The sequence below is a fragment of the Micromys minutus genome (genome assembly GCF_963924665.1).
Source record: "Micromys minutus genome assembly, chromosome: 6".
Classification (NCBI taxonomy): Eukaryota; Metazoa; Chordata; class Mammalia; order Rodentia; family Muridae; genus Micromys; species Micromys minutus.
This window is the reverse complement of record NC_137975.1, coordinates 40272226-40300178: the sequence shown is the minus strand read 5'-3', so window position 1 is coordinate 40300178 and position 27953 is coordinate 40272226. Positions and strand designations below refer to the sequence as shown.

The window sequence follows — 27953 nt, the reverse complement described above, 5'->3', positions numbered from 1 at the left end:
CGTATTTGTCTAGTTTGATTATTCAGTGTTTTACATTTCCTGTACATTGTGATAAAATAATGACTGGTTCACAAGAAGCCAGAAGCCCATGCTGCACACCTGTAGTCCCAGCTTTTCAACACTGAGGGGATAAGACTGCTTAAGGGAGTAGTCCATATCTTGAAAAAAAAATTGTTAAATTAATATTGTTGTATTACCTTGTGAGTTTTTTTTTAATGTATTTATTTAATGTATGTGAGTACATTGTAGTTGACTTCAGACACACCAGAAGAGGGCATCAGATCCTCTTACAGATGGTTGTGAGCCACTATGTGGTTGCTGAGAATTGAACTCAGAACCTCTAGAAGAACAGAGTAAATGCTCTTAACTGCTGAGCCATCTTTCCAGCCCCCTCCTTGAGAGATTTTTATCCTGTAATTTGTGAGAAAAAAAATGAACTTAGAGACCCAACAAAGTCAAATATGAGTTAGAGGGAAATTTTTGGTCATGTCATATTTATTTAATATAGTTTTTAAGACTTCACACAGTGGCATTTGGATCTTTAAGATATATTTTGATTATATTTAGTTTGTGTGTGTGTGTGTGTGTGTGTGTGTGTGTGTGTGTGTGTGTGTGTGCGCGCGCGCGCTAGTATGTGAAGTATGAGGGTACATGCATTCTTAGATGTGCATGTGGAAATCCATTTCAAGAGTCAGTTCTCCTGTTCCATGACTGAAGTCTGGTTTTCATAGCTGGGTCTTTAGGATCTATAGAACAGCCAACATTTTTATACAGTTTCTCTTAGAGAAATAAAATTCTTTATCCTAGATCCGATATCCAGTTTTCACAAGATGATTGCTGAGAAGGTTCTAGGCGGCGTCTGTTAAAAAGCATTGCTTTCTGTTAATTAGAGATATGCAAGCCAGCCAGCGCTCCATAGCCTTAGTTGCAGAAATGATCCACACTGCTACTCTGGTTCATGATGATGTTATTGACGATGCAAGTTCTCGAAGAGGAAAACATACAGTTAATAAAATCTGGGGTGAGCAAAAGGTATGATGGTTTTGTTACCTTGAAAAATCTTTTGTACCAAACCACATGCTTATGGGATTGCATTTGCTTTTCAGATTTGTAAAATATACTTGCTTGAATGTGATCTTTGAAATTTCAAAGAAGTGTTTGTGTTATATCGTAAAAGTCTTGACAGCAAAAAACAAACTCAGTTCTTCTCTGTAGTCTCTGTTGTTTTTATGTGAATTTCTTTTAGGAAAAGCATTTTCATGAGTATTTCTTGCATAATCCTACATTTTTCTGTTGGACTCAGATTGCCTACATTGATTTGGACCCATAAGCATTTGTTAATTTGCTACATGTTCAAGAGTGTCAAAGCAAATAGAAACTACAAAACAGGAAAAATTTCAGAAATAGTGTTCTACCATCAAAACTTAAAAGAGATCCTAATAAGATTTGCTATACATACAGGCGTATGCACACACACACACACACACACACACACACACACGTTTTTATATTTGATATAAAGAGATTTATTATTTTATGGGTATTTTGCCTTCATGCATATACACACACCACTTTCATGCTTGGTGCTCAAGGGTACCAGAAGAGGGCATTGGATCCCTTTGTAGTGAGTTTATAGGAGGTTAGAAGCCACCGTGTGGGTGCTGGGAATCAAATTTGAGCCCTCTGGAAGATCACCCAGTGCTCTTAACTGCTGAGCCATTTCTCTGGCCCCTGAGTATTCATTTTAAAGCTTACTTCCTATCTCATTCGCATTGCTTGAAAATATGTAAAATAGGTACTTTGGATTGAGGATTTATGAGTTACAGGTTGAAGAATGAAGTTGAACAAATGAAAAAGAGGATGTGCAGGCCTTCCTTCTGTGAGCAGACATTCACCCACACACTTCCATTGGCAGTCTTCACAAACCAAAGTACATGAAGGGAATCTACCCTCTTACATTGTTCTTCACATAAAGCAGATGGTTTCCTCCTGTTTGTCAGTATTCTGGTGAGCTGGCCATGCTTTCATTGGAATGAATTTTGCAAAATGGTATTTAGTAAACATAAGCTAAATAGCAGTATTCTAGATATTAGAGAACAGATAAATACTAAAATGGTTATTTCGAAAATTCTATTATGTTGGGCAGGGATGTAGCTCTGTTGTTAGAACTCGTGCTCAGCATACAGAGGGCCTGGATTCAACCACTGGTATCTCATGAATAAGATGTGGTGGTGACTAATCCCAGGACTCAGGAGGTAGAGCAGAAAGATCAAGAGTTCAAAGTCTGCTGTGCCAAACATAGCTAATGGAAGACGGCCAGCTTTCTTTCTTTCTTTTTTTTCTGTGTCTCTCTGGCTGTCCTGGAGCTTGCGGTGCAGATCAGACAGGCTTTAAACTCAAAGAGATTATATGCCCCCATCTTTGGAGTGTTGCGATTAAAGGCATGTACCACCATTTCTCTGTGACAGCCTAGCTGTTTAAAACATAAAATCCTATTAGTAAAACATTCTTTGAACGCTAGCATTTCTGTGTAACAGAGTAGTGCTGATGTCTATCTTTAATGTGCATGTATAGTGTACAATATAATTTGACTGTATAATTTATAACTGATAATTTGTTCAGGGCCCATTAATATCCTGAGTGTCAAACCTAAGGCTTTGTGTGTGCTAGGCATGTGCCTAACCACTCAAATAGCTGTGAGCCTTTTATCTGTGGTGTTTTATTCTCCTTTTTCCAGGCTGTTCTTGCTGGAGATTTAATTCTTTCTGCAGCATCTATAGCTCTGGCACGAATTGGAAACACAGCTGTTGTATCTATGTTAGCCCAAGTTATTGAAGATTTGGTGCGTGGTAGGTTGATTTCTTTTTTTATTTAGGATACCAATTCTGGTATTTAGCCAGGCAATAAAACCATATCTCAAGTAACCTTTCTCTTTCTTGATAGGTGAATTTCTTCAGCTAGGGTCGAAAGAAAATGAGAATGAAAGGTTTGCCCACTACCTTGAAAAGACCTTCAAGAAGACGGCCAGTCTGATAGCCAACAGTTGTAAAGCAGTATGTACGTTCTGTCTTTTTTCAAGTTGAAAAAAGCACACACTTATTTCTTGGTGGATAATTCTCCTAGAAACATTTGGTTAGAAAACCTTAAAATATCATCCTAAAATTCTAGACGTCAAAGAGCAACTATTACATCCCAGACAGTTTGTGATGTTCTCATTTTTGTTGTGTTCTTTTGGTATGGAAATAATGAACTTTTCTGTCATACTTCCTCCCCCAAGAATCAATCAAAATGTTTCCCAATCTATGCTGGCAAGATAGCTTACCAGGGAAGCACTTGCCACAAAAGCCTGATGTTAGACCCCTGGGACCTAAGAGAGGACAGAAGCAATTGCAGGGGCTATGCTCCACCCTCTGTACACGTGCCATGGCACACATGTGTTCATACTCAAACATGTCACACACTCATATATGAAAAAAATGAAATCAAGATATTTCCCAATGAACTGTATATAAAATTCTGAGCAACTCTTTGTCACGGTTATCACACCATATTTTTGATATTATACCTTTTAAAAGTTATGAAATACTGGATTTTCACATAGATAGATTATACTAGTATTCTGCGTACTTGTTTGTAAATAGTAGATCTAACCAGTTCTATTATATCTTCTATATGTAAGCCATAATTTTCAGAGTATAAATTGAATAGTAACTTCTCAGTCTCTCTGGTCCTCTTTACCTCCTCTCTATGCTGTGCTCTCTGCCTCTCAGCTTTATCCATTAAGTCACTGTCTTTAATTTGTATATTAAACTGTGTGATGGTCACTGTTATTTCACACATAAGAAACAGTCTCTGTAAACTATTCCTGTGAGAAGCTGTGTTTGGTGGTGCACACCTGTACTCCTAGCTCTTGCAGGCAGAAATAGGAATGCTCAAGGCCAACCAGGACTACATAGTGAGTTTTAGGTTACCTTGGGCTATAGATGACATCCTGTCTCAAAAACAAAACATTGTTTATCCTGAGCATGTCCCAAACTAGCAGGTTTAGAGAAGAAACTCGAGGAAGCAATGTTTCCATGTAATAGGCCCATGCAATCATGGCAACAAGAAAGAAGACATGTAAGGACAGATGTAAATTGTCTGGAACACTCTTAGCAAATTATAGTAAAAGGGAGCCTTGCCCTACCCCTTTGACGCCTTCAAGAAACACATGCTTGTGGGCCAGAAAGAAAAAATGAGGACAACACTTTCTTCAAAGAAAGATCTAATTGAAAGAGATGTAAATTACATACAACAGGCTGGCCACAGGCACAGCTCTTTATGTTCCTGAAAAAGCTAATAAATTCCCATTACAAGTGTACTGGTGTTTTAGAAGGCAGGAAATTATGATAGACCTTTTATAGATGGGTATCATAAAGCTGTTGCATTAATGCTTTGTTATTTGACAACTTTTGGTTGTCAAATCTTACAAAGTTTAACCTCAAAATGTTTGCTGCTCTTGAAGAGGACCTAAATTCAGTTCCCAGCACTTAAATCAGGCAGCTCACAGCCACCTATAACTAAAAATTCTGACACCCTCTTCTGTAGATCTTGTCTTCCTAGTACGACAGAGAAACATGTTCCTGTTATCTAAGTATTGAGGCTGAGGCTAGATAAGGTTATGTAGTGTATGTTAGGGAGTGCAGGAAAGCAGGTGCTCCATTATCAGGGGAGGTTTCTGTCATGAACAAGAGAAAGAAAATGGCAGAGACATTTGGAAGAACAGAGGGAAAGGTAGTCTGGACTTTGAAGTGTGTGATGGGTACTTGTGATAGGAACTACAGGTGCCTAGAGTCCAGCACAGACTCTGACCATGAAGTCAGGGAGGGGTGCATGTCAGTGGAGCTATATGTCCCTTCCGATGTTCCTTCTGCCAGAGGCAAGGGAAATTACTCCCTTTGGGGAAGGAAAATGTTTTTCAGGTTCCTGAGGGATGCTAGACCACCAAAAAAAAAAAAAAAAAAAAAAAAAAAATCCTACAATAATCCAGCTTTAGCTCATTTCTGGTATGTGAATTGCCTGAGACCTGAAACATAGTTTAAAAAAAAACCATATAAAAAAGGGGAACAATCCATCATCAGGAACTACTAGTATGTTAAGAGAAGTTCACAAGTTTGCTGCTGCAGTTTAGAAACACTAACAACAGATGGAGATGCTTATTTCTAAACTACTAAATAAGCATTCTCTGGGCACAGAGGAGCAGCAGCTCAGCATAGGACAAGGAACTAATTCACACAGGGGTGTAATCCTAGGGAGCTGTGTCACCAGGGAAAGGCGTCATTACTACTCTCTGCTTAAACAGCCAAAGTTAATGTGTGTAGTGAGGAGCTCCTGTGTTTTTCAGAGATTATCATGTAAACAGGGCCTATGAGATGCCTCAACAGGTAAGGTGCTTGCTACAGCCTGATAACCCAAGTCCAATCCCTAGACCCAAATGGTGGAAAGCCATGTGCAGAGACACATGTACACATAAGTAATGCATAATAAATGCAATAAAAAATAAGCAAGTAACCAGTAGCCGTGTATTTTAACGTGGCTCAATTCTGATTAAAAATGAAAGTTCTAGGTCTGAGATTAAAACTTACTGGTAGAGCATGGCCTAGCATGCATAAATCCCTAGGTTCAATCTCTAGTATTACCATCCCCTGCCGCCAAGAAAACTCCAGATTTTCTTTTTAAAAAGGGAGAAAGGGAGGCAGAAAGAAGACAAAGTTTAAAAAAAAAAAAATGAAAGAAGTGTTCTGTGCTGACCACAAGGAGGTGTCCTTGCTGTGTTCAAGAGCTGTCCATTGGGGTAACAGCAAAATCTCAGTGTGAATGTTCTGATTACAAGCTCTATTTTTAAGTGACCATTGCTGGAAATATTCCTGAGGTGTTAGGTATTTAAAATGGCTATTTTTATATGCTCTTGGTATTTAAGATACAGACATATGACAAAAGACATTCATTCAAAAGAAATCAGACATGCCAAAGACAGGCAGTAAGAATTTGAAGATAAAGATCATTACAGAATTAATGGGATTCCACGATGCTTTGAGAATTTAAAGGAAACTTATCAGACTTCTATTCAGTCTACTAAAGACACCATGATACTAAAATAGGATTAGTGTTATTTTCAAAACATGGTTCACTGTTTACTTGTGTACATAGTCGTGTCAAATGCACTGTGTAGCTGACAGTTAAAACCATGATTTGTTCCCCAGGAAATCTGGTGGGAATTAGGTAGCAACAACAAAGCCAGTCTCTCCCTTTTGTGTATGCTTTGCCATTCTCTTAGTGCTTTGAGGTCTTCCTTCCTGTTTCATGTAGACTACTTAGTGTTTCTTCTGGCTGCCTACATATGCCTACACATGCTGTAGTGTGGATGATTTCTTGTTGATTACAGGACAGAGTGAAGTGTAATGGTACACATCCTTTCTTTTTTAATCCCAGCACCTAGGAAGCAGGAAGGTAGATCTCGAAGTTTGAGACACACTTGGTCTCTATAGCAAGTTTCAGGCCATCCAGGACTTTATAGTGAGTCCCAAAAGAAAATCAACCACAAAAGAAGAAAAAGAAAAGAAAACCCCACAGTTGAACAGTTATCTGTTGTGTGGCCATACCATCAGTCTCCTGTATATAGGCATTAGGTTCTCAGTAGTACAAGCCGTACTGCCATGCCTGTGTGTGTCCTGGGGCTCACTTCCAATGTGAAAGTGGAGTCAACTGTACATGTAGTTTTGTTAAGCGCCATCAGATCTCCTTGCATAAGGTCATATGCATCACTGTTGGCAGTTTCTGAGTGTGTGTCTTCCTCTCTCTCTGGGGCTTCACTAACAGAAATCACACTAGATTTTTCCATTCAGATCATTGATGGCTATTTGGGGCTTTGCTTTGCTCTTTATTATGTCGGGAGGTTCCTGCCACAACACTGTGTGGAGGTCAACAACTTTGTAGAGTTGGTTCTCTCCTTCCATATTTATGTAGCTTCTCAGGATTTGAGCCCAGGTTACCAGGCTTTGGAGGCAGAGTACTTATAATTAATGGTTGTTTCCTCTCTCCTCCTTCCTCCCTTCTCTTTGAGTTGTCTTTGTCTTTCACACATTTATATTGTGTATTTGCAAGGAGCTTGTGTTTTACTTGAGGCAAAATTTTGCCCTGTATCCCAAACTAGCTTATAACCAGTGATCTTCCTGCTTCAGCTTCTAGATTACTGAGATTACTATGTTCAAAATCACATTCCAGATCTTTATGATACAATATTATATATCTACCTGTTTACTCTATAATGGAACAGACTCTAAGTCTCTGCAGTATTTTATAATGTTTTTACTATTTTTCATGTGTGTGAATGTTTTGTCTGCCTGTGTGTCTGTGTACTATGTGCATGCAGTTCCCACTGAGGTCAGAACAATGTGTCAGATACCCTGGGACTGGTGTTAAAGATGGTTGTGGGCCAGTATGCAGGTGTTGGGATTGAATCGAGGTCCTCTGGAAGAGCAGACCGTGATCTTAACCACTGAGCCATCTGTTCAACTCCTCTCACTCCTTTTTTTGGTTTGTTTTGAGATAGGGTTTCACTATGAGACCCTGGCATCTAGAATTCTGTTTGATTAGGCTAGCCCATTAATCCATAAAAATACTCCTACCTCTACCTTTCAAGTGCTGGATGAAAGATGTGTGCCACCATACTATTTTAAACAAATTAAGACCATAACACATAAAATTTGCCCATTAGAAAATACCTCTGATTTATTGCGAGTATACATCCCAAAGATAAAAAGGATCCTGGTTAAATTTTGCCTCTCCAGTGCAATCAGTACTTCTCGGTCTTTCTGAGATGAAGTCTGTGGGAATGTGATGTTAGGTAAGGTCCTCAAAGAAGCACTGGGGTACAGCCCAGCCTGGCTGTGGCATTTGCTTTAGGCAAAACAATTAGTCAAGCTCCTCTCTTTGGTTTTATTATTTTTCATACTCTACCCACTTCAAGGAAGATAAGTAGGCATGTCTCTGGTGTTCAAGTAGTGTCTTACAACTTGACTTCTTGACATTTTGTGCAGTATGCAACATTGTATCCGATTTTATACTTGTAACTGTTTTCTAACTTTAATAAAGGGAATCAGGACTCTTTAGAGTGTTCATCAAGCAGAACAGAAATTTTGATTCATCAGCGTGGAAGGGAGTGAAGCTTAAGATATTCATAGTGCTAGTCACATGTGCTTACTCATTGACTTTATAAATATAAGACATTTTCTATTTTTAGTTTTTGAAAGAAAGCTCCTGTTTCTGGCTTCTATATCTGTCTTTATATTGAAAAGGTCGCATTAATCTCACAACTGGAGATTGTCTTATTATCAGTTATTTCTGCTTGGGGAGATGGAAATCAATTTGTTCTCAGTTCGGTATATATCCAGCTGCCTGAGACTTGCCTTTCCCAGGTAGATACCTTGACTTCTTTTCTACACTGACCTCCATATTGCCTCATAAAGTACTAGCAAAGAATAAATAGCCCTTCCTGGGCTGCTGTGGATTACAGGTCTTTGCTTTTGAAAGCAGTAAAGAGCTTTACTACTTGCTCAATAAGTGGCTGACCTTTTGGTGTATGCAGTTTAGCTCTGCTCTGCCAGCACTACAGCTGCGTATGTTAGGAAGTCACCAGAAAGCATCCCCAGGCCTGAGTGGGGCTGAGTGCTAGAGCGCTTCTTATCATCAGGCAGGCACAGAAAATGGGTCTGACCCTCAGCACCAGCAGAGGGAAACAACAATAAGTGACAGTGAGCAGTGATATGGCTAGCAGATCCTGCCTGCATCCTGTTTCTGGATGCAGAGGACAGAGAAGGGGGTTCTATTGTTTCTGACTCAACAGTTTAAAGCCTCCTGTAGCCTCAGTTCTGTAGTCTTCCTCCCTCACCTCTTGAATGCTTGAATTACAGGTATGCATATCCAAGTCCAGCTAAGCAAAAAGAACTAATCACTCTGCTTTTTCCTTCCTTCCTTGCTTTCTTCCTTTTCATTCTGCCTGCTGTGCCCGAGTCCAAACCAATAAGCTAGGTATATGGTTTACTACTGAACTGTATTCACACCACCCAAGGAGAGTCCTTTATGGCAAATTTCTGCTTTTTAATGAGGTGAGAATTTAGTTCCTACACTCTACAGGTGAGGAAACTGAAACACAAAAGGATCAGGCAGTAAATCGGGGTCAGTGACAGTCGCTAGAGTCCTATCTCCAGTCCTACAGGCTGCTGGAGAGCTTATCCCACCTTGCCATGCTGCTGTCCAGAAATGCAGTCTCCAATAAAGAACCGAAGAAGTACGTGTGCTTATTTATCACCAGTGACCTATTTCATCTGGCTTCCTTACTGAACATCAACAGAGCTTGGCTTTCCAATTGAACAGAATGTCTCCCAGTTCACCTCTTGTTCTTTCCCAGTCTTTGATTTCTGAAAATGTGGCTGGGCCTGCTTAGCATGCTCAATAGTAGCAGGAAGTAGCTTCAGTGGATTACTGTGGATTAGCATGCTCAGCACTAACCTGCTTGAGTTTGAGGTTTTGAGCTTTACAAGGCTTTGCAAGTCTTCCCTGTGTCCTTTTGGAGGGGTGGGAGTGCAAACAAATAGTCCTAATACAGTTAAGTAACTTCTGATGAGAGGGGTCAACAGTAAGTCTAGGGAAGATCCTTCTCATAATGAAAACCAGACTGAGACTTGAGTCATAGCAAGAAAAAAAAATGTGACCACCAAAACTGAGCTGGAGATGAGGAGGAGGTTGGCAATGTTTTATGCTGGGTGAGAGCTCACCCCTGAAATGAGGGTCCTCCTCAGAGGCCATTAAGGCAGCCATTGCACTGAATGCGAGAAGCCAACCTGAAACCTATCCCTGGAGTCCATGTAAAGATGAATAAAAGTAATGCCAGAGTGGCACCCACACTCCTGCATACTCATAAATACTAAAGTAAATGTAAGAAAATGGGCTACAGTTGTACCTGGCTTGCAAAAGTCCCTGGATTCTAGTCTCAGAACTGCACAGAAAGAAAACACTTTTTTTTTTTTTTTGAGGCAGTATCTCTGTGTGTAGCCTTGGCTGTCCTGAAACTCTCTATAGATTAGTATGACCTCAAACTCATGGTTAAAGACATGTGGCACCACTGCCTCACCAAGACTACACTACTTTTTAATGTGTTGGGTTTCCTTTTAGTGCCAGCATCCCAATTGTCTGTAACATAGGCTCAATGCTCTTAGGGAATGTGTGAGTGGCTCCTTCATCGTGGTTGGCTGCCTTGTACCTGGATGCCACAGCTTACCAGAATCTTCTTTTTCTTTCAGGTCTCTGTCCTGGGTTGCCCTGACCCAGTGGTGCATGAGATTGCCTATGAGTATGGGAAAAATGTTGGAATAGCTTTTCAGGTTGGTAGGCCCGTTTGTGGGAATAGTGATACATGGGCACAGAATGCATTCTCAATATAGAGTTCAAAGCCAGTGAAGACAGTGACAGCTCCATGGGTGTACTCATCTTTCCTTTTGCCAGCTCATAGATGATGTATTGGATTTCACCTCATGCTCTGACCAGATGGGCAAGCCAACATCTGCAGACCTGAAGCTGGGCATAGCCACCGGCCCTGTCTTATTCGCTTGCCAGCAGGTAGGTCTTACTCTATTTGAAACATTGCTGAGGAGCCCTACGAGATAAACAGTACCTCAGGCTGTTCTTCTAAAGTGTGAGATTTAAAAAAAAAAAAAAAAACAGCTGGAGGCATCTAGATAAGGGACCATACTTAGTGGTTCCACGGTGATTTCATTTCTATAAACCTTATCTGTGAAACACAGATTATAATCTCTTCAGTTGTTAAAAGGGCTAGTTGATAGGCTAATTATCTTGTAAATCAGAAAGTGCTGAGTGAATTTCAAATATTTTGGGTGTTGCAAGATTGACAATTACTACTTTTATGACTGGGTATGCCTCAAAGCTACGGGAAGTTCCAAGGGTGTCTAAGTCAGAGGAAGTCTTAAGTTCTAGTTTAATGGAACTGTTGACACCCTGAGAGAAGCCTGGAGGCCTCAGCCACTGTTTCCAAATGTGAATAAGTAAATTGAATGCTATAGAACCACAGGTCCTTCCTTTTCCACATTGAAAGATTGTCAAGTACGTAACACTGCTTTCATGGTCTCCTTAACACAGATGAGATGCTTCACACGCATCAAAGATGCTGCAGTCTGTCAAAGCAGCCATTTCACAGCATCATCTAGACCCTGGACACATGGTTTTGGCTGTGCCAGACACTGCTTAGAATAAGTGGGTCATTAGCTGTGAATGCATATCTTTAAAACAAATAGCCATCTGAGTGGCACTTAATTGATTAGTCCACAGTGTAATAAGATAGTCACCAACTTCCTTTTGGGTCTAAAAATTTAAACTATCAGTCTTTTCATAAATTTTGCTTGGATTCTTTCTTTAAAATGTAAGTCATAACTTCTCTAGGACATAGTAGTTCCTTTTTGATATTAAAACCAATGACATTCCTTTTGATTCATTTTTGATTCAAGAAAGGAAAGAGATGATCTTTCATCCTCTGACCTAGTAGAACTACTACAGTAATTCAGTCTTAGGGAGGCTGAAGCCTGGATGGCTGGGCTGTCAAGTAAAAGGATAGAGGCTATGACCAGAGACGATGGGGGCACTCAACAGAAACTTTTATCCTAGTTACCAGGCTCTATCATCTCAGACATTTAAGTTCAGAGTAAGAAGAGAAAAATGTATAGCTCAGATGTAGTGACACAGGCCTGCAACCCAACACCCAGGTGGTGATACCAGAGGATCATGAGATTATAGGACAGTCTGAGCTACATTAAAAAGAAAAAAGCAAAAACTGTCTCAAAAATCAAAAAACAAAATACAGGCATTCTATAAATGGTAGGTCCCTTTTCCCATGAGATTAAGCCTTATTAACTCACTACCCCAATATTCAGGACAGTATTATATATATGCCAATTTTAGAAAAATTAAGAAAACCTTTAGTACATTTTCTGTGATGCCATAGCTACCTACACACAGAGAGAGCGAGAGAGCATATGTGTATGTGTGTGTGTGTGTGTGTGTGTGTGTGAGTGTGAGAGAGAGAGAGAGAGAGAAAATATTCCTGAGTCATGTCCATATAAATGAAAGTATATCTGGTGATAGAAATAGTAATAGGCCAGCATTTGTTGAACAATTAAAGACCTTCATCATCTCCATCACAAGTGAGTATACATAAATAAGAGAGAGCGTAGTCCATGCCCAAAACCAGCTAGCTCAGCAAAGATTAGTTAGGTGGGCCCCAAGCTTTTCCCTGATTTTTTTTCTATAAAGAGTTTGGGTTTGCTTTTAGAAGTCTCAACAATTATAAATACTTGTCATGAGCTCCATGAAACAAATGAAATAGACTGGCTTTTTTTTTTTTTTTTTTTGGATTGTTTTATTAAATTATTTATAAAGAACCCAATTTCCTGTACACAAAGACAATAGCTAATTTTGCATTCAATATAATAGGACAAAGTGAGAACAGAAACTGAATGCACAGCTCTTAATGATTAGCCTGCCATAAGATGGGAAACTGCTAAGATGTTGTATTTGTTTATCTGAAGGTTACCCAAACTATGGTTTTATGGGTGCTTTACTGGGAAATCCCAGAATCAAGAAGCACCCAGTTACTCTGACCAGGCAGCACCTTCCCTTCCTGCCTATAAGGCAGTGGGAAAAGGAGCTGCAGGCATAGCACAGCCGCAGAAAGGAGACACAGGATGAAACTGTGCAGGAGTGCCTCTGGGCAGGACTCACCGTACCAAAATTTAATCAAATACATATTTATACATAGTCAAGGTTGTATTTATAAATTGTTCCCAAAACCCTGAGCTTCAGATTTTTTTAATGCATTATTCTGCTAGAAAGAGGTTCTTTAGCAAGAAGTCTGTCAGAAGTTCTTGGGGCTTAAAATAACTTTGGGTGAATCAAGTTCAAAACTAATGCAGGATTATACAGTATTTAGCTTTAATAAAACAGTGTTGATTTTAGTTTATAAAGGACTCTTTCTTACATTGCCCCTGATCTCATAATTCCACTTTGTGGTAGATAACTTTGTGGTTCTTTGAATGAAATTGATGCTCATGTCTGGCCAAAATGGAACATCTGGTAAATGGCACAGAAGGCAATTGAACATCTTTCCCAAGTCTTCTAAGACCAGCATTCATTTTACTACACTTGAATTGTTCCTTCAACTAACAGTGTAGATAATAGTCCCCAGTAGGGTTAGGGTTAGGGTTAGGGTTAGGGTTACCCACAGACCAGGTAACCAGTATGCCCTAGCACTGGAGATACACCACACACGGTATTCACTATTATTAGTGGCTAATACACCATTTAGAGAGTGCTAGTGAGGATGTCTTGTCCACAGATTTGTCATTGAACTAATCCATCTGTACAACACTCAAGGTCTTGCTCTGAGATCTTAGGCCTTCCACAGTCTTCTGGTCTCAGTCTCTCAAGTACGAAGATAACCAAACCCCGGCTTGCCTTTTCCTTTTTAATGCTGCATGGAAAATGATCTTACATTATAATTTGCTGAACTAAGAACTTTTTGACTGATTCTTCTATTTTTGTTATCTTTGGGAAAGATTCCTTGGTGGCCAAGTTCAAGGATTTGAAGTACGTCAGGCCATGTATGACCCTGGGTTTCACTCAAAATGAGTACATGCATCACACACACACACACACACACACACACACACACTTTATGATTTCTGAAGAGGTCTCAGTAGTGATAGAGTCTTGTGTAAGCATGTATATTGCTTTCAAGAGCAAACACTTGAACTTGTTGGTAGAGTAATTGCCTAGCATGCACAAGTCCCTGGACTCCATCACTAGCACCCAGAAAGTAAAGGCTAGAAATTCAAATTTATTGCCAGCCACATAATCAGTTGAAGGTCATCCTGAGTTATATGAGATTGTACCCAAAGAAAACAAAGGAAAAAAGGGGGAAAAAACACAGCCCACAATATTGTCAAAGACCTTATTCACAATTGCAAACCAGAGTCAGATGCAGCAGTCTGTAGTGATATTGTACAGAATCTGCTGGACAAGAAATGGGAAATGTTTATCCTAAACAAGCAAGTCTCCACCCTTTTTCGTTAAAATTTCCTTGCACATTAACTTCGTAACATTTACCTGAATCTGTTGTACTGTTTCAGGCTTCATAATTTTTTTTCAAAATATAAAATTTTGCAAAAGTTTGAATGCACATTTCCCTGTGGTGTGGTTATAATGTCTGATGGTTATTCTTGCTGTGTGTAATGCCCAAAAAGGAACTGATTAGGAATATCTGTCCTCATTTTCCTTGCTTAGATCTGGTGGTTCCCTTCTCTAAAGCTGGTATTAAAATATGTAAATGTGGGAAAGTAAAAGACATAGTTTCTGTTTGGAAAACAGTGAGAAAATTGTTTGGCTTTGTATTTGTTATTTTTTAAAATATTCATATTAAATCTCAATGACACGGCAGTGTTTGTAAAATACTCAGAAATATAATAGAAGTGTTTTTTGGTGAGATTACATTAGTTTAAAAGGTCTTTTAAAGCTTTCCTTCATCTGCTTGCTATTGATCACTCACTAGACCTAAATGTCAGGTTGCAGCTGTACTTCCGCTGTCATGACAGCCTCTGCAGCAGATGCTCGGGCTTATGCTAACACCAAGTTTGGGAACCGATCCATCCCAGTGCACTGATCACCCTTGTAATTTTGTGAGCACATTTCAGAGTTAGAATCCGATTCCCTCACAGGCTATTTTCCTATTTGTAAAACAGCATGAACAAGCAAAAAAAAAAAAGTCTTCTCACTGAATCTGGGGTGAGAACCATCTTGTTTCTCACTTCTTCCTCACATACACAAGGGTAGGGATGGGCTTTTAGAAGTTTGATATTTGCATATTGAAATTTGCATGGTGTTACTTCAAAGGAGAAATGTAGTAATGCTCACTGCAACTAAGTTTTCTTTAAAATGTTGCTTTCTTGGGTTTTTTTTTTTTTTATATACAGTAAAAGTATCAGAGAAACTACATAGTTGGCATACTTAATTTATCACAAGTAACTCATGCTGAGAAAAGCATGCACAGGGAATTTTTTACAAAATGCCCAAGTTAAGATATAGCCTAAAGGGCTGGAGAGATGGCTCAGCGGTTAAGAGCACTGACTGCTCTTCCAGAGGTCCTAAGTTCAATTCCCAGCAACCACATGGTGGCTCACAACCATCTGTAATGAGATCTGATGTCCTCTTCTGGTGTGTCTGAAGATAGCTACAGTGTACTTATATGAAATAAATCTTTTTAAAAAAAGATATAGCCTAGAAGTAAACAGGTGGGAAAGAGGTATTTAAAAACTTAAAAGAAAATATCTGATTGATTTCTTGATTTTATTCATAAAAGGCCACTAACTAATGCAAACTAGTACTTAAGAACTCAGTAGTTGTTGACTCATTCTGTATGGATGTTACCTGTCTACAGCTTTGTTCTCAAACATGTACTTTTCTAGAACACTGCTCCTCATTTGGATAGGGCTTCTCTTCTGTGTCCTATTTTCTTCTGCTGCAGATTCCATAGTCACTATTGCAGGAGAACCTTCATCCTTTGGGTGTAGGGCCAGGGAAATGGCGACTGTAAACATGGATGTCTATGACAGAACACATCCTACCTCTTACTCCATGGGACTGCAGACTGCTAGAAATTGGAAAGTTGAAACAGAAAAGAAGGCTGAGATGAGAAAATTTACTCAGCTGTGATGGTCATTGGTGGAACCTGGACATGGGGATTGGGTCTGGAAGTGATGTGATCCTGGTTTGGTCCTAGTGATGCCATCCTCCTAAATAACCACTAAGAAATGAAGAGGAAAAAAGACATTTTCATTATGGCTAAGAAATTTACATTGTGTTTATGTGCACACACACATTGGGGAGATAGGTGGCTCAGTGAGAGTCTTTCCTCCTGTCGTAGATCAAACTCCGGTCATCTGACCATGCAGCGCTCAGACCAGACCTGGCTGCTTTTTCTTCTTGCTATTGGACCTTTTTACTTCCTCTCTTTTATTTGTGCTACAATGAAGTAGTTGTAGGACCAGCCACTGAACCTAGAAAAGCAAAAGGAAGCATTTTCCTCCCTAACAAAGTCTTCAAGCCCATTTATTTTTGTTTCTTGTGTTAGGGATGGAACAAAGCTCTAAACATGCTGGCAAATGCTCTAATGCTGAGCTGTACCTCCGACTTTTTATAACTCAGTACACTGATCTGGTCGATATCTCTGTCTCCTCTAATCCTAAGGAGGTGTGTGCTAAAACATTTGATAATCACAATACCAGTGTAATCAGATTTGTTGGGAGTAGGATCAAGGCACTTAACAACCCCCTCCCCGTGCCCCATACACATGCAGAAAATTTCAGTGTGCATTCAACAATGTCTAATTCCTATCTCTTCCTAGACTACCAATACCAACATCACTTGGCAATTCATTAAGAAGGCATTCTCAAACTGTAGCCTACTAAATTAGAACCTGAGAAGCTCAGAGGACAGTATTCAATACTGGACTGCAAATAGAACAATTAGTCTGTTTTGTTTAATGTGTTTGTGCCTGCTTATCTGTTGTGTACTGCCTGTGTGCAGTGCCCTTGGAGATCACAGGGGAACTTAGAGGAAACTGATCTGCCTGGGTGCTGAGAGCCCAATACAGATTCTCTGCACGAGTACAAGTGTTCTTAACAATTGAGCTACCTCTCCAGCCCCCATTTTTTTTCTTATTTTCTATAGTTACAAACAAGCATTAAAATGCTTCATTGCTCCAAGAACAATAAAAAGATTTCCTTTCTTTACGGTTAGTTCCCAGAAATGAATGCTATGATAATGAGACGGTTCAGTTTGCCAGGAGATGTGGACAGAGCACGACAGTATGTATTACAGGTAAGACTATTTTTAAAGGATGATTTGAAATCTTGTTTGTACATATGCATATGCCCAGCACCTAGGACAACTAGTAAGTATAGGTTCCTTCTGACTGTATGTCCCAGGGATCAACTCAATTTATCAGGCTTGGCAAGCAGGCCTTTACTCACAAAGTACTTTGGCCTATCCCCACGGTAAAACCATTTTAAACAGTACAAAAAGCAACAGCAGGTACAGTAACAAAATTTTATACAGAGCCAATTTGGTCAACCCTTACCTGATTGATAATAACCAGGAAAACTCATTTAAAATACTGTTTATTTTATATCTAATTGTGGCACTTGTGTGCTGTACTTGGAGGAGTTGGTTCTCTTCTTAAAATGAAAGAAAAAGAAAAAAATCAGAAGCCCAATTAATATAGTTTCTCTTTGAAAGGTATTCAGTAATTTTCCTATGCAGGCCTGACCAAGTGAAACCTGTTAGATTGAAATGAGCTGTCCCGTGTCTATGAATATCACAGTACTGTCCCTATCCCTATCCAAAGCTCACTTCCTATAGCTAGACAATTAGAGTAGCCTAGGCATACATGCCTTTCCTACTAAAAGCAAGTGGATCATTAAAAACAACTTAACCATACTGAGCAAGCCATAGTTTACTTTGTTCAGGACCTAGAGACATGTTTTAAACATGTTGCTATGTATCTTCAGAACTTTCTCCTAGATGCTAACGGCTTTGTTTTCTTTAAAGAATTATTTCCAGAGCAGATGGGTAAAGGAACTTGCTTTGAAGCCTTTGACCCGAGTCTGATTTCAGAGATTCTCCTGGTAGAAGGAGAAAGTCAACTCCTGAAAGTTTTCCTCTTATATCCACATGTACCCCGTCATGTACACGTCTACATACTAAAGACATACATAAAAGGACTGTTCTTTGTTTTTGAAAAGTGGTTATTTTCCAAATTCAATTACCTGGAGGCCACACATTAAATGGAATAGAGTGAGTGCAGTCCAAGATCTATATTTAGTGTACAACACAAAGAATTCTAAGTAATCATATTTCCAGTATTTTAGTTAGTGCTTAGCAATGCTATAAAACCTCAAATCCAATATTCATCAGAGGGGCTGTAGTCTTAGAGGTAACAATGCAGCAGTCCTTTGATATCCCTGAGAACCCCTCCTTGGAGCTCAAAGACTGATGGGTGTGTAGATATTTAGAATAGTTTTATGCTTTATGTTGTTTATAATACCTAGTTATGACTGCTTAGATACATAGAGAATGGGCAAAGATGTACAAGCTCAGGTTATGTCCAACATGATTTTAAAAAGCAAATCAATGACTCGAGTGATCTGTGAGACTGAAGAGTGAAATTAATTGTAGTTCTCACAAATACTACACACTGTTCCTTTCAGAAACCACCCTGCCTTTGTTACCCAGACATGCACTTAGAAACCATGAATAAATCTGTCAAAGGGGTCTAAATTCTAGATCCTCGTATACTTAATGGGGCTTCTAAATCCTATTCCTCATTAAGTATGTGTGGACAACTGAAAAACAAGACCCTTTAAAAGCTTGCTTCTACCAAATACTGAACAGTTTTACACATGTTAGCAAGGCCTCCAGCACCAAGCCTATTCAGCTCTAGCCCACTATTCAACTCAAATAGAAGAAATAATTCTAATAATTAACAAAAAGGATTATATGTAAGTTTCTGCATGATCAACAGCATACACGAGAAAAAAACCTTGACAGCTAGGCAATATATTTAACACCTCAAATATATAAAGAACTGCAAAATTAAATGCTAATTTAATCGTTCACTAAAGAAATACAAATGGCCAGTAAGTTTTTGAAAACATGTTCAACATTATTAGCAATTAGGAATGCACATTAAACCTGAGATTCCATATTAACCACCATCAGAGTGGCTCTTATGAAGAAAAAAAGTAACTGTGAACGCTAGTGAGGGTGCACAGTGAAAGGAACCCCCTTTTTACTGCTAATGTGAATGTAAAGTCATGTAGCCACTATGAAAGTTAGTGCACAGAAGAACCACATGACCCAGTGGTGTACTTTTGTCCAATGGACCCTTAAGACAACATATAACCAGAGATACTTGCAGTCCATGTCTGTTGCTGAAATGTTCACCCCACTTAAGAAATAGAACATAGATCATGAACTGGTAAAGGAAATGTGATATATATGCACAATGGAATTGTATCAAGCCATAAAGAAATATGAAATCAGACCTACAGAGATGGCTTACTGTTCTTTAAGAGGACCTGTATCTAGTTCACAGCACCTAAGTCTGGTGGTTCATAACTGCCTCTGTGAGTTCCAGGAGCTCTGACATCCTCATCTAGTCTACAGAACACCTATACTCAACAGGTACATACGCATATACAGCCACACACATAAATGAAAAATTACAGAATTTCACTGGGAAATGGATGAAACTAGAGATAATTATCAAATTATCGAGTCTCAAAAAAAAAAAAAAATCATTTCAGGGTTAGAGAGATGGCTCAGTGCTTAAGAGTTCTGACTGTTCTTCCAGAGGTCCTGAGTTCAAATCCCAGCAACCACATGGTGGTTCACAACCATCTGCCCTCTTCTGGTGTGTCTGAAGACAGCTACAGTGTACTTACATACAATAAATAAACCTTTTAAAAAATCATTTTTCGTAAACTGACCCTAGATTTATATTTGTACATGTGTGGGTCATAAAAGGAGACAAAAGATCTTCCTTGAAGGAGGAAGAGTTGGTGAAATAATTTACATAAAAGCAAAAAGGAAAGAAATCCGTGAGAAAGAGGACTGGAAACAGCAGCAGGAGGAATTAGTAAGAATAAAGTGTGACTGCATGTGTAAGCCATGATGGAAGAGTGTACAAAGTGGTCACTACAGAGAGCAAAGAGACCAGAAGGCTGTGCAGTAAATACTAGATGCCAGAAGAGAGAAGTGAGGCCTCCAAATAAACATCCAGGTGAACACTGTAAACCTGAAATTGAGTTGAACCGTTAAATAAGTCTTCAGGCAAGCGAAATAAAAAGCTGGTTTCTAATTGGTTGTGATTATACAAGCCTTGAAACCCAGCACTTGGAAGGCCAAGGCAGATGGCTCTCTCTGAGTTCAAGTCCAGCTTGATCTATTATAATAAGCTCTAGGCCAACCAGGTTACAGATCCTGTCTCAAAAAAAGGGAAATACTGGTTTTTCACATACTCTTTGTGGTAGGTTATTTACACAGGTACTTAAACAAGGAGAAAAAACATGCTTCTATGCGAGTTGGCACAGAAAACTAAACTATCATGTTTGAGTAAAGCATTTCAACTGTATACTAATACTATATTCTAAATAACTGAGAATCATAAAGAAGGGTTTTAGGATTCTGTCAGAAAAATGTTTTATTACTGCCCTGCTTCTAGAAAGAACCATTAGAAAACATAGTTACAGAATGTAATCACCTTTAGCACAGTGTGGACAGAAGCAATGGTGTCCTCATACAAGAGGAAACCAGAAGTTGATCATGCTGGCAAAGGTAATCTGCAGAAGACACTGAGATTAAGATTAGATTAGGAAATGCTGTGGATGGCCTATGTGATTTCCAGTAGGAAAAGCAACAGCAGAAACTGGCCATTTTCATCATACGCTTTTATATTTTCATTTTAAAATAACAAACAAAATACCTGGGTGCAAGTTAACTTCTGTGTGTGCTAATAGAACTAGAGTGTTTCCATGTGAGAGGAAGTGTAGACAGAAGAAGCAGCCATTCGATGGGAAGGGAACTTGAAGACACTGTATGATTATTATCTGTGCAGCTCATCTGATCTCAAACTGTATGTCAGTCCAGGAGCTGAAGTGACCTCTGTCTTGTCTCCTGCAGAGTGATGGCGTGCAGCAGACAACCTACCTCGCCCAGCAGTACTGCCACAAAGCAGTGAGAGAGATCAGGAAGCTTAGACCGTCTACAGAAAGGGATGCCCTCATTCAACTTTCACAAAGTGTGCTCACAAGAGATAAATGACAATTCTTTCTGTCCTTTCTGGCAGCTATTTTACCAGACTGTGCCTAATGAATTTTGTGAAACACTATTTGCTTCATGTGCAGATAACCAAAAATCATTTTAAAAAATAATTTCAACCTTATTGATGGGCAATTTTTTTATTGACAAAGTTTTTCAGAAAACTTTTTAAATGTAATTAAACCAGTGTCATCATAGTCCTGTAAATTCTAATCGAGGTATCCTGATGGTTATATGTGGTATTGTTTACATGGTTAATGCCCACATGTAAAGCCATTACACAAATAAATAATCAACGTTAAAATTCAAGTGGTTTGTTTTTGTTTCACCATAGGAGGATTAAAGGTCAAAGAATTTTGAAGTCTGTACTATTTAAATCCACATTAGTTATATTTTAACAATATCCAAATTTTTTATAGGAGCATAGTTTATTATAAAAGACTGTAGATAAAATTTAGACAACAGGTTATTTACAAATGAAAAAACACATTCTGCTTCAAAAAGAAAAAGCATAATATAGCTATCTGATCGCTAATGACATAGTACTTCAAAAGTAACCAAGTAAAATATATATGGAATATTGACTTGGTAGGAATGGTCTTTCACTTTCAGAAATACCGTGCACTGCCCTCATCACTTACTGTGCCCTCATAGATCTGTAGCCCTCAGTCCATAGAAACCCACACTTGTGAGATCTACTTTAATGTCCTATGCAGTACAGTCTCATACAAGACGCATCCCTCAAACCCCCCCTTAGATCAAGGAGACGCACAAAGTGCATATGATGCATTTAAGTTACAAACCTGCTTATTACCTGTTTACAGATTAATACAAGGCCAAGCTTCTTTCCCAGTTATTGTAAAATTTCATGTTTCTAGTGCCAGGCAGTGGATTAAATATACCTATCCACAAATTAACTGAATCCATCTTTACAATATGTAAAAGATTTTCCTTTCACTGAGTCAGTGTAAATTCAGTTTCATTAAAATCCAAAGGACAAGTTTGGCACTCCTTCAGATGTTACCCCCAGAATATCATGTGCTTAGACAGTCTAGCTCCAAAATCTGCAAAATTCTATCACATTGCTGTTTGGACACAAGATTAAGCTAAAAATATTTTTAAGCTGATGCATTGAGAAAATAGAACCATAATTCTACAATAAATCCTTTTTTAGGGGATGAGGTTGTGCATGCATATGCACAAGCACACATGATTAAAGCAAACCAGTAAAGGAGAGGACAAAAATCCTTTGGTTCACTTATATATTTATGAATGGAAAATTTATAATGCAAATTTCACTCATTAAAAAACTTAGATACAAATTACAACATTACAGAGTCTTTCATTTCACATGGAGAACTTAAGAGACTCAAGTATGAGTACTCCAGATAATTGTTACACAAATTGGAAGCATCTTGAATTGTTAAGTATATTTCAGTACATAAAAATTTATGCATGCTTTAAACACAGTATTTTTTTAAAAAATGAGATTTGAAATCAGAAGTATGACCAGCACCACCAGTAAAGTTTTCTGGTTTATTTTCTTTCCTATTAGTCTGACACAATGTTAGTGACCATGCTGCACTGAAACATGTAATGGTGCATTCTGAACCATGATTTGTTAAACATAACCCACATCCCCACAATTTTTAGGCTGGTCATAAGCTTATCAAGGTGTGAGTATATATGCATAATCAATTATAGGCAGTCTGATATAAATTGCTGTTCAGCAATGTTTGAACTGCCTCCAAAATTTATGCTTACAGGTAGACATCCAAATATATCAATAAAACGTCCTGAAAATATGGGCACATTTTAAACATTAAAACAATTCTGTTAACCATATAATCCCACAGTATGACGGAGTAATAACCTACGTGAAAAGAAAACAAAAGAAAAACTAATCAGTATAGTGCATGATTGATTCAACATAGTTCCCAGGGAAGAGTCCAGTCACTCGATTGCAAACTCCTTCAAACCAGCCATCGTCATTCTTCTTTATGACATAGATGATTGCACCCTCTTTAAAGGACAGCTCATCATCCTTGTCTTTTGTATAATCATATATTGCAACGACTGTGGAGGAAACAAAGTATGACATGAGAATACTATCTCGAACATTTACTTGAACTTTAAGATGTAATGCCAATTAAATCTATAGTTTAGGAAAACTATTTTTAGTGGGAATTCATTCATTCATTCGTTCGTTCGTTTGTTTTTCAAGACAGTTTCTCTGTGGAATAGCCTTTGCTGTCCTGGGGACCAGTCAGGCCTCAAACTCACAGAGCTCTGCCTGCTTCTGCCTCTCAAGTACTGGAATTAAGCACAGCTGCTGCCTCTACCTAGCTGGACTTAATTTTTCTATTAGTATGAGTAAATGCTCAATCAAGTTCCTAAGCCACTGCCTTGACATAATGGCGACACTGACAGTATGATCACATGAAAGAAAGCACTGGGTTCCACAAAATCTCTTTAAGAAACATCGGAGGGTCAGTGAGGTGATTCAGCTTGGAAGCAGTGCCAAGCATGATGGCCTGAATTTGAGTCCTAGAGTCCTACATGGTAGGAGCAGCAGCTAACTGGGAACTGTCCTCTGATCTTCATGCACAGAGTGGCATATGTCCTTTCCGATAAAACAAAGTAATGATAATTTTTAAACTTCTGAATTTAGGTGGTTTTAGATTTGTTTTTAGTTTTCTGAGACAAGTTCTATTTAGTGTAGACTGGTCACAGATTCTTGGTTTGCTTTAGTTTGCATTACTGGCTTGCACTCACTCCCACAGAACCAAGCTGTTGTTTAGTATATCTGTTCATTAAGACAAATATCCATGGAGTAACTGAGCAAAGTTCCATTTTACAAATGCATTATGAAGAAAGCTATTCAGTAAACCAGATAACAACTCAAACTGTCTTAATCTGACCATAGCACACATTTGCTGAAAATCTATGTATTCAAAATTCCATGTTAACTGATGGGGAAAAACTCAGATTTTAAAATAGAAAAAAAGTCTATTCACTTTAAAAGTTTGTTTTAAAAGACAGCAAAAGTAAGGGAGACCCCAGAAAGTGTGACAAAATTCAAGATACTCATTTCCGGTTAACATATTCTCTTTCCATTGTTGTAAAAAGAGAAAGCAACTTACATGTATAATACTTTCTTAATTATTGCTTTGTAAATTTAAATATTCCCTTAAACTCATTTTTGTAAGATAATTCTAAAATTACAAGTAATTTTCTACTATATATGACTAATACAGGAGTGTTTTTTAAAGTACTGATTGATTACCATCATTTATTAAAATAATTAAATAGGCAGTCTTTTCTCATTCCAAAACCCTGTAGTATGTGACATCACAAAAGACCAACAATCATTTAACATTGGTATTACTCTTGTATACAGAGTCACTGGAGGTGTGATTCAGTGCTGTGGGCTGGCTTTACATTGACTAACAAAGGCCCAAACATTCACATCTTTGAACAAAACAAAAACTAGTTCCTCTAATGCAAATGGCTCAGAAAAGTACTAAAGCACATTGTGTTTGCTTTCTATGTTTAAGGGTCTCACTCAATGTACACACTCCTCAAATAATTTCTCTCACAACTACTTACCATTAATAATTTGATGTTGATTATACTATCCAGGATCTAATCAAGAAAAAGGGTCAAACTTTCCCTTTTATATATGTACTGTAAAGGCTCTCTGGAATTTAAGTTTACTAGCTTAATACAAAGACCAGTATCACATCAGCATATATTACATATACATAAAGATACATTATCAATAAGAACAGGGCTTTTGAAATAGTCATGTCATAAAGTGAAGAGCCAGCCAGGCTAAACAGGTTTCATTATCCTGTCATCACAAAAGTGGTTATTAAAACTTTAATTGAAAGTGTGCTGGCTTACTTGACACAATCTAGAAACATCTGGGAGGAGAAAATCTTAACTGAAAAACTGTCTCAGTAAGACTGGCCTGTAAATCTGCAGTGCATTTCTTGACTGATGTGAGAGGCCACAGCCCATCCTGGGTGGTGCCACTCTTGGGTCTTGGATGTAATTTAAAATAACAAAAACAAACAAACAACAACAAACCAGGCTGGTGAAACTAAGAGAGACAAGCCAGTAAAGCAACATTCCTTACAGCTTCTAGGTTCCTGCCCTGACTTCTCTTACAAGCTGTATGAAATAAGACCTTTCTTCCCCAGGCTGATTTCAGTCATGTGTTTTACCATAGCAACAGCATCCTTAAGTATGACAATAATCCTACTAAATCTTCTCTGCACATAGCAGAAGGCTGAGATACTCCATATACCAGACTAATGTGAAATTTGCAATGACCTTCCTGCCTCTGACTCCTGGGTGCTACAATATATTGGTATATGATTTCAAGTCATGCCCAGCTTAAACCTGCTAAATATTAACTTGAACACTTAAAAAAAAAATCAACAAATGATAGCCAAAGGCAAATCTAAGCCATCATCATTCATTAATTACATTTACTTATTTTAAGTTTTATTTTCTACGATGAGTGTTTTGTCTGCATATCTGTATCTGAAAGGACATGCATGTGTGGTGTCAGACACGAGAGGTCATCAGCTCTCCCAGAACTGTAGTTATCGACGGTATGAGTCACCCTGTAGGTGCTGGAAACAACTGCACCTATAAGCATGCCCTTAACTCCAAACGACTTCTCCAGCTCCCCACAACCAGTCTTTATAAATAAAGTTTTACTGAACACAACTACATCTACTCACATTTCATTTAGCTAAGTTCTGTGCCTTAAATGTTTGATCTATAAAACAGAGGCAAGCAAGTTAATCTGAAGCTAGAAGCATGCATGGTTTGAAAAGATGCATCTTACAACTTTAATTCAAAGTATAAAGAAACAGTCTCCTTTTCAATACTCCTGAAACACAAAGTATATGCAGTGAGGGTTACTATCTTGACTGGTAAGACGGTTCCGGGTAAGTAACACTGGATGAGACATTTTTGTAAATAGTAATAAAACTCTATAATCAGGTTACTATACTTGACATCAATCCATGATAACAGTACCTCACCTTTCTCAATATAGTTCTTGGGAGCCCATGCAGGGTCCCCGTCTGCATATGGGTCACTATACTGAACTACTGCAGCTTCTTCATCTTCATAGTCCACAGGAGGTGGTGGGGGAGGAGGTGGAGAGTCATCAAACATAGGAATGTCATCTGGTGGAGGAGGTGGTGGTGGAGTTGGGCTATCAGCAACTAAAAGGGTTCAGACAAGTAATTAATATAAAGGAAATATTTTAAATTAACAGAACTTAACAAAGTTCTAACTCATATATCATGCACTATATAAAACATGCAGTGATTAGAAGTAAAAGCTGGGTATGTTAAAGTTTATACTACTTTTAAGCACAATTTTGCAACAATAAAATGAGATAAAAATAAGCATAATAAATACTACATTAATGAATGGAGAGGTTAGGATACAGTAACTACTTTCATTAGAATTACAGGAGTAAAGAGGTTTCTTTATCCTAAGTCTCAGGTAAAAACAAATGTTCCCCTAGGCCGAGTAGCCTGAGGACTCTGTCATGAAATTCCACTAAACATTTTACAGCAGAGGTGTGACAGTTTTTACTATATGCATAGTCATGCCTGCAATTTTGGCTTTTAGTAGCTTTAGTGCCCTAGAAACTACATCAAGTGGACATATCTTTTATTTTATTGTTTTAATAAAGAGTAAAGCCAGGTTGGCCATATCATGTTTAAATTTTTGTGTAGGGTTTTGTTTGTTTGTTTTCTATTTTTACTTGTTTTAACAAACATAAAAATTTCCAAATGCATTCAGTATCTTTAAACAAATATAGTTATAGTCAAAATTTAATGTAAAAAGAAAACTAATAGTTTTGTACTATGGCTAATAAAACAATGCATGAGATGATACCAGATCCTAAAGATCCAATTTCTAACTTAAAACACAATTAAGATTTAAACATAAAATACTGATGATGTAGTAATTTTAAAAGAAAAAAAAATAAACAAACAGAAATGAATCACACTTCAGATCCTAGACGGCTGGGGTATGTGTACACATGCTTTAAGAACTGACGGTGTTAACACAAAGTGGGTGTGTAGGACTAGAACTGTACTTATTCAGCCACTGATGCTGCTAGGATTAAAACGTCCAAAGCTAACACAACTAATGTTCAAACTTCTACTCCACAAATTCCTTTAAAAGTTTGGGGGAGGGGGGCGAATCAGGGAAGGTAGTGCATGCCTTTATTTCCAGTACTTGGGAGGCAGAAGCTTGGGGATCTGTGAGTTCAAGGCAAGCCTGGTCTACACAGCTAATTGTAGGCCATCCACAAATACACAAAGAGAACTTTGAGTTTTTAATGAGAGAGAAGAAAGAAAAGAAGGCAAGATTCTTGTATTAACTGATGTAAGTTTTACAGGTTATTGTTCCTGACTGAGGATGGTATGTTGGGATCTAGGAAAAAGGCAAAAAGCAGAGAACAGTCCTGCTTCATATTGCTTCAATTGTGTGCCACATGCGCTGATACGCTGCCTATAACTACACCTCCTCCATAAAGCTTTTTATGTTAATAAAGTGGCTATGGACCGAGGCTGACATCAAACAGGCCCAGCACATACCCTTAACTGGCTTAAGGTATATATTACATATTTGTTTGATTCCCTGAACAGCTGTCACTCTGCATTTCTACAATGTATTAGTTGAAAAGTTCTACTCAACTGCCATTAAGTAGACAATGGCTTATCTTCAATTTTATGGCAAAAGTTTGATCAACCCAACTTTCTGCTCTAGTACTTTATCTAACATTATTCATATTTAGTCTAAAAGCCTGTCTAATGTTAAATAATAAAAGGCATGAATCATTAGGAGCTCATATCTTATACCAGACTGGGTTACAGCTACATGCATTTATTGTCACTTTCTCTGAGTACCAGAACAATGGTATTTTAAAA

At 38.3% G+C, this 27953-nt stretch overlaps 2 protein-coding genes across 6 annotated transcripts in view; one reads left to right on the top strand and one right to left on the bottom strand.

Moving 5' to 3' along the window:
- Nucleotides 1-21005, top strand: part of PDSS1 (decaprenyl diphosphate synthase subunit 1) — a 38116-nt gene extending 17111 nt beyond the window's left edge. Inside the window, exons 5-11 of the mRNA XM_080917944.1 lie at nucleotides 891-1032; nucleotides 2738-2849; nucleotides 2944-3053; nucleotides 10341-10421; nucleotides 10543-10656; nucleotides 16900-16980; nucleotides 20842-21005. Of these exons, the coding sequence (XP_080774070.1) occupies nucleotides 891-1032; nucleotides 2738-2849; nucleotides 2944-3053; nucleotides 10341-10421; nucleotides 10543-10656; nucleotides 16900-16980; nucleotides 20842-20982 (781 nt within the window). The 3' untranslated portion in view covers nucleotides 20983-21005. The remainder of the gene's footprint in view (nucleotides 1-890; nucleotides 1033-2737; nucleotides 2850-2943; nucleotides 3054-10340; nucleotides 10422-10542; nucleotides 10657-16899; nucleotides 16981-20841) is intronic.
- A 1867-nt stretch (nucleotides 21006-22872) lies between these two features.
- The window catches only part of ABI1 (abl interactor 1), an 84072-nt gene continuing 78991 nt past the window's right edge, over nucleotides 22873-27953 (bottom strand). For all 5 annotated transcript variants that reach the window (XM_080917939.1, XM_080917941.1, XM_080917940.1 and 2 more), the window contains 2 exons: nucleotides 26040-26225; nucleotides 22873-23055 (listed from right to left, as the gene is read on the bottom strand). In XM_080917939.1, the coding sequence (XP_080774065.1) occupies nucleotides 22880-23055; nucleotides 26040-26225 (362 nt within the window). In that variant the 3' untranslated portion in view covers nucleotides 22873-22879. The remainder of the gene's footprint in view (nucleotides 23056-26039; nucleotides 26226-27953) is intronic.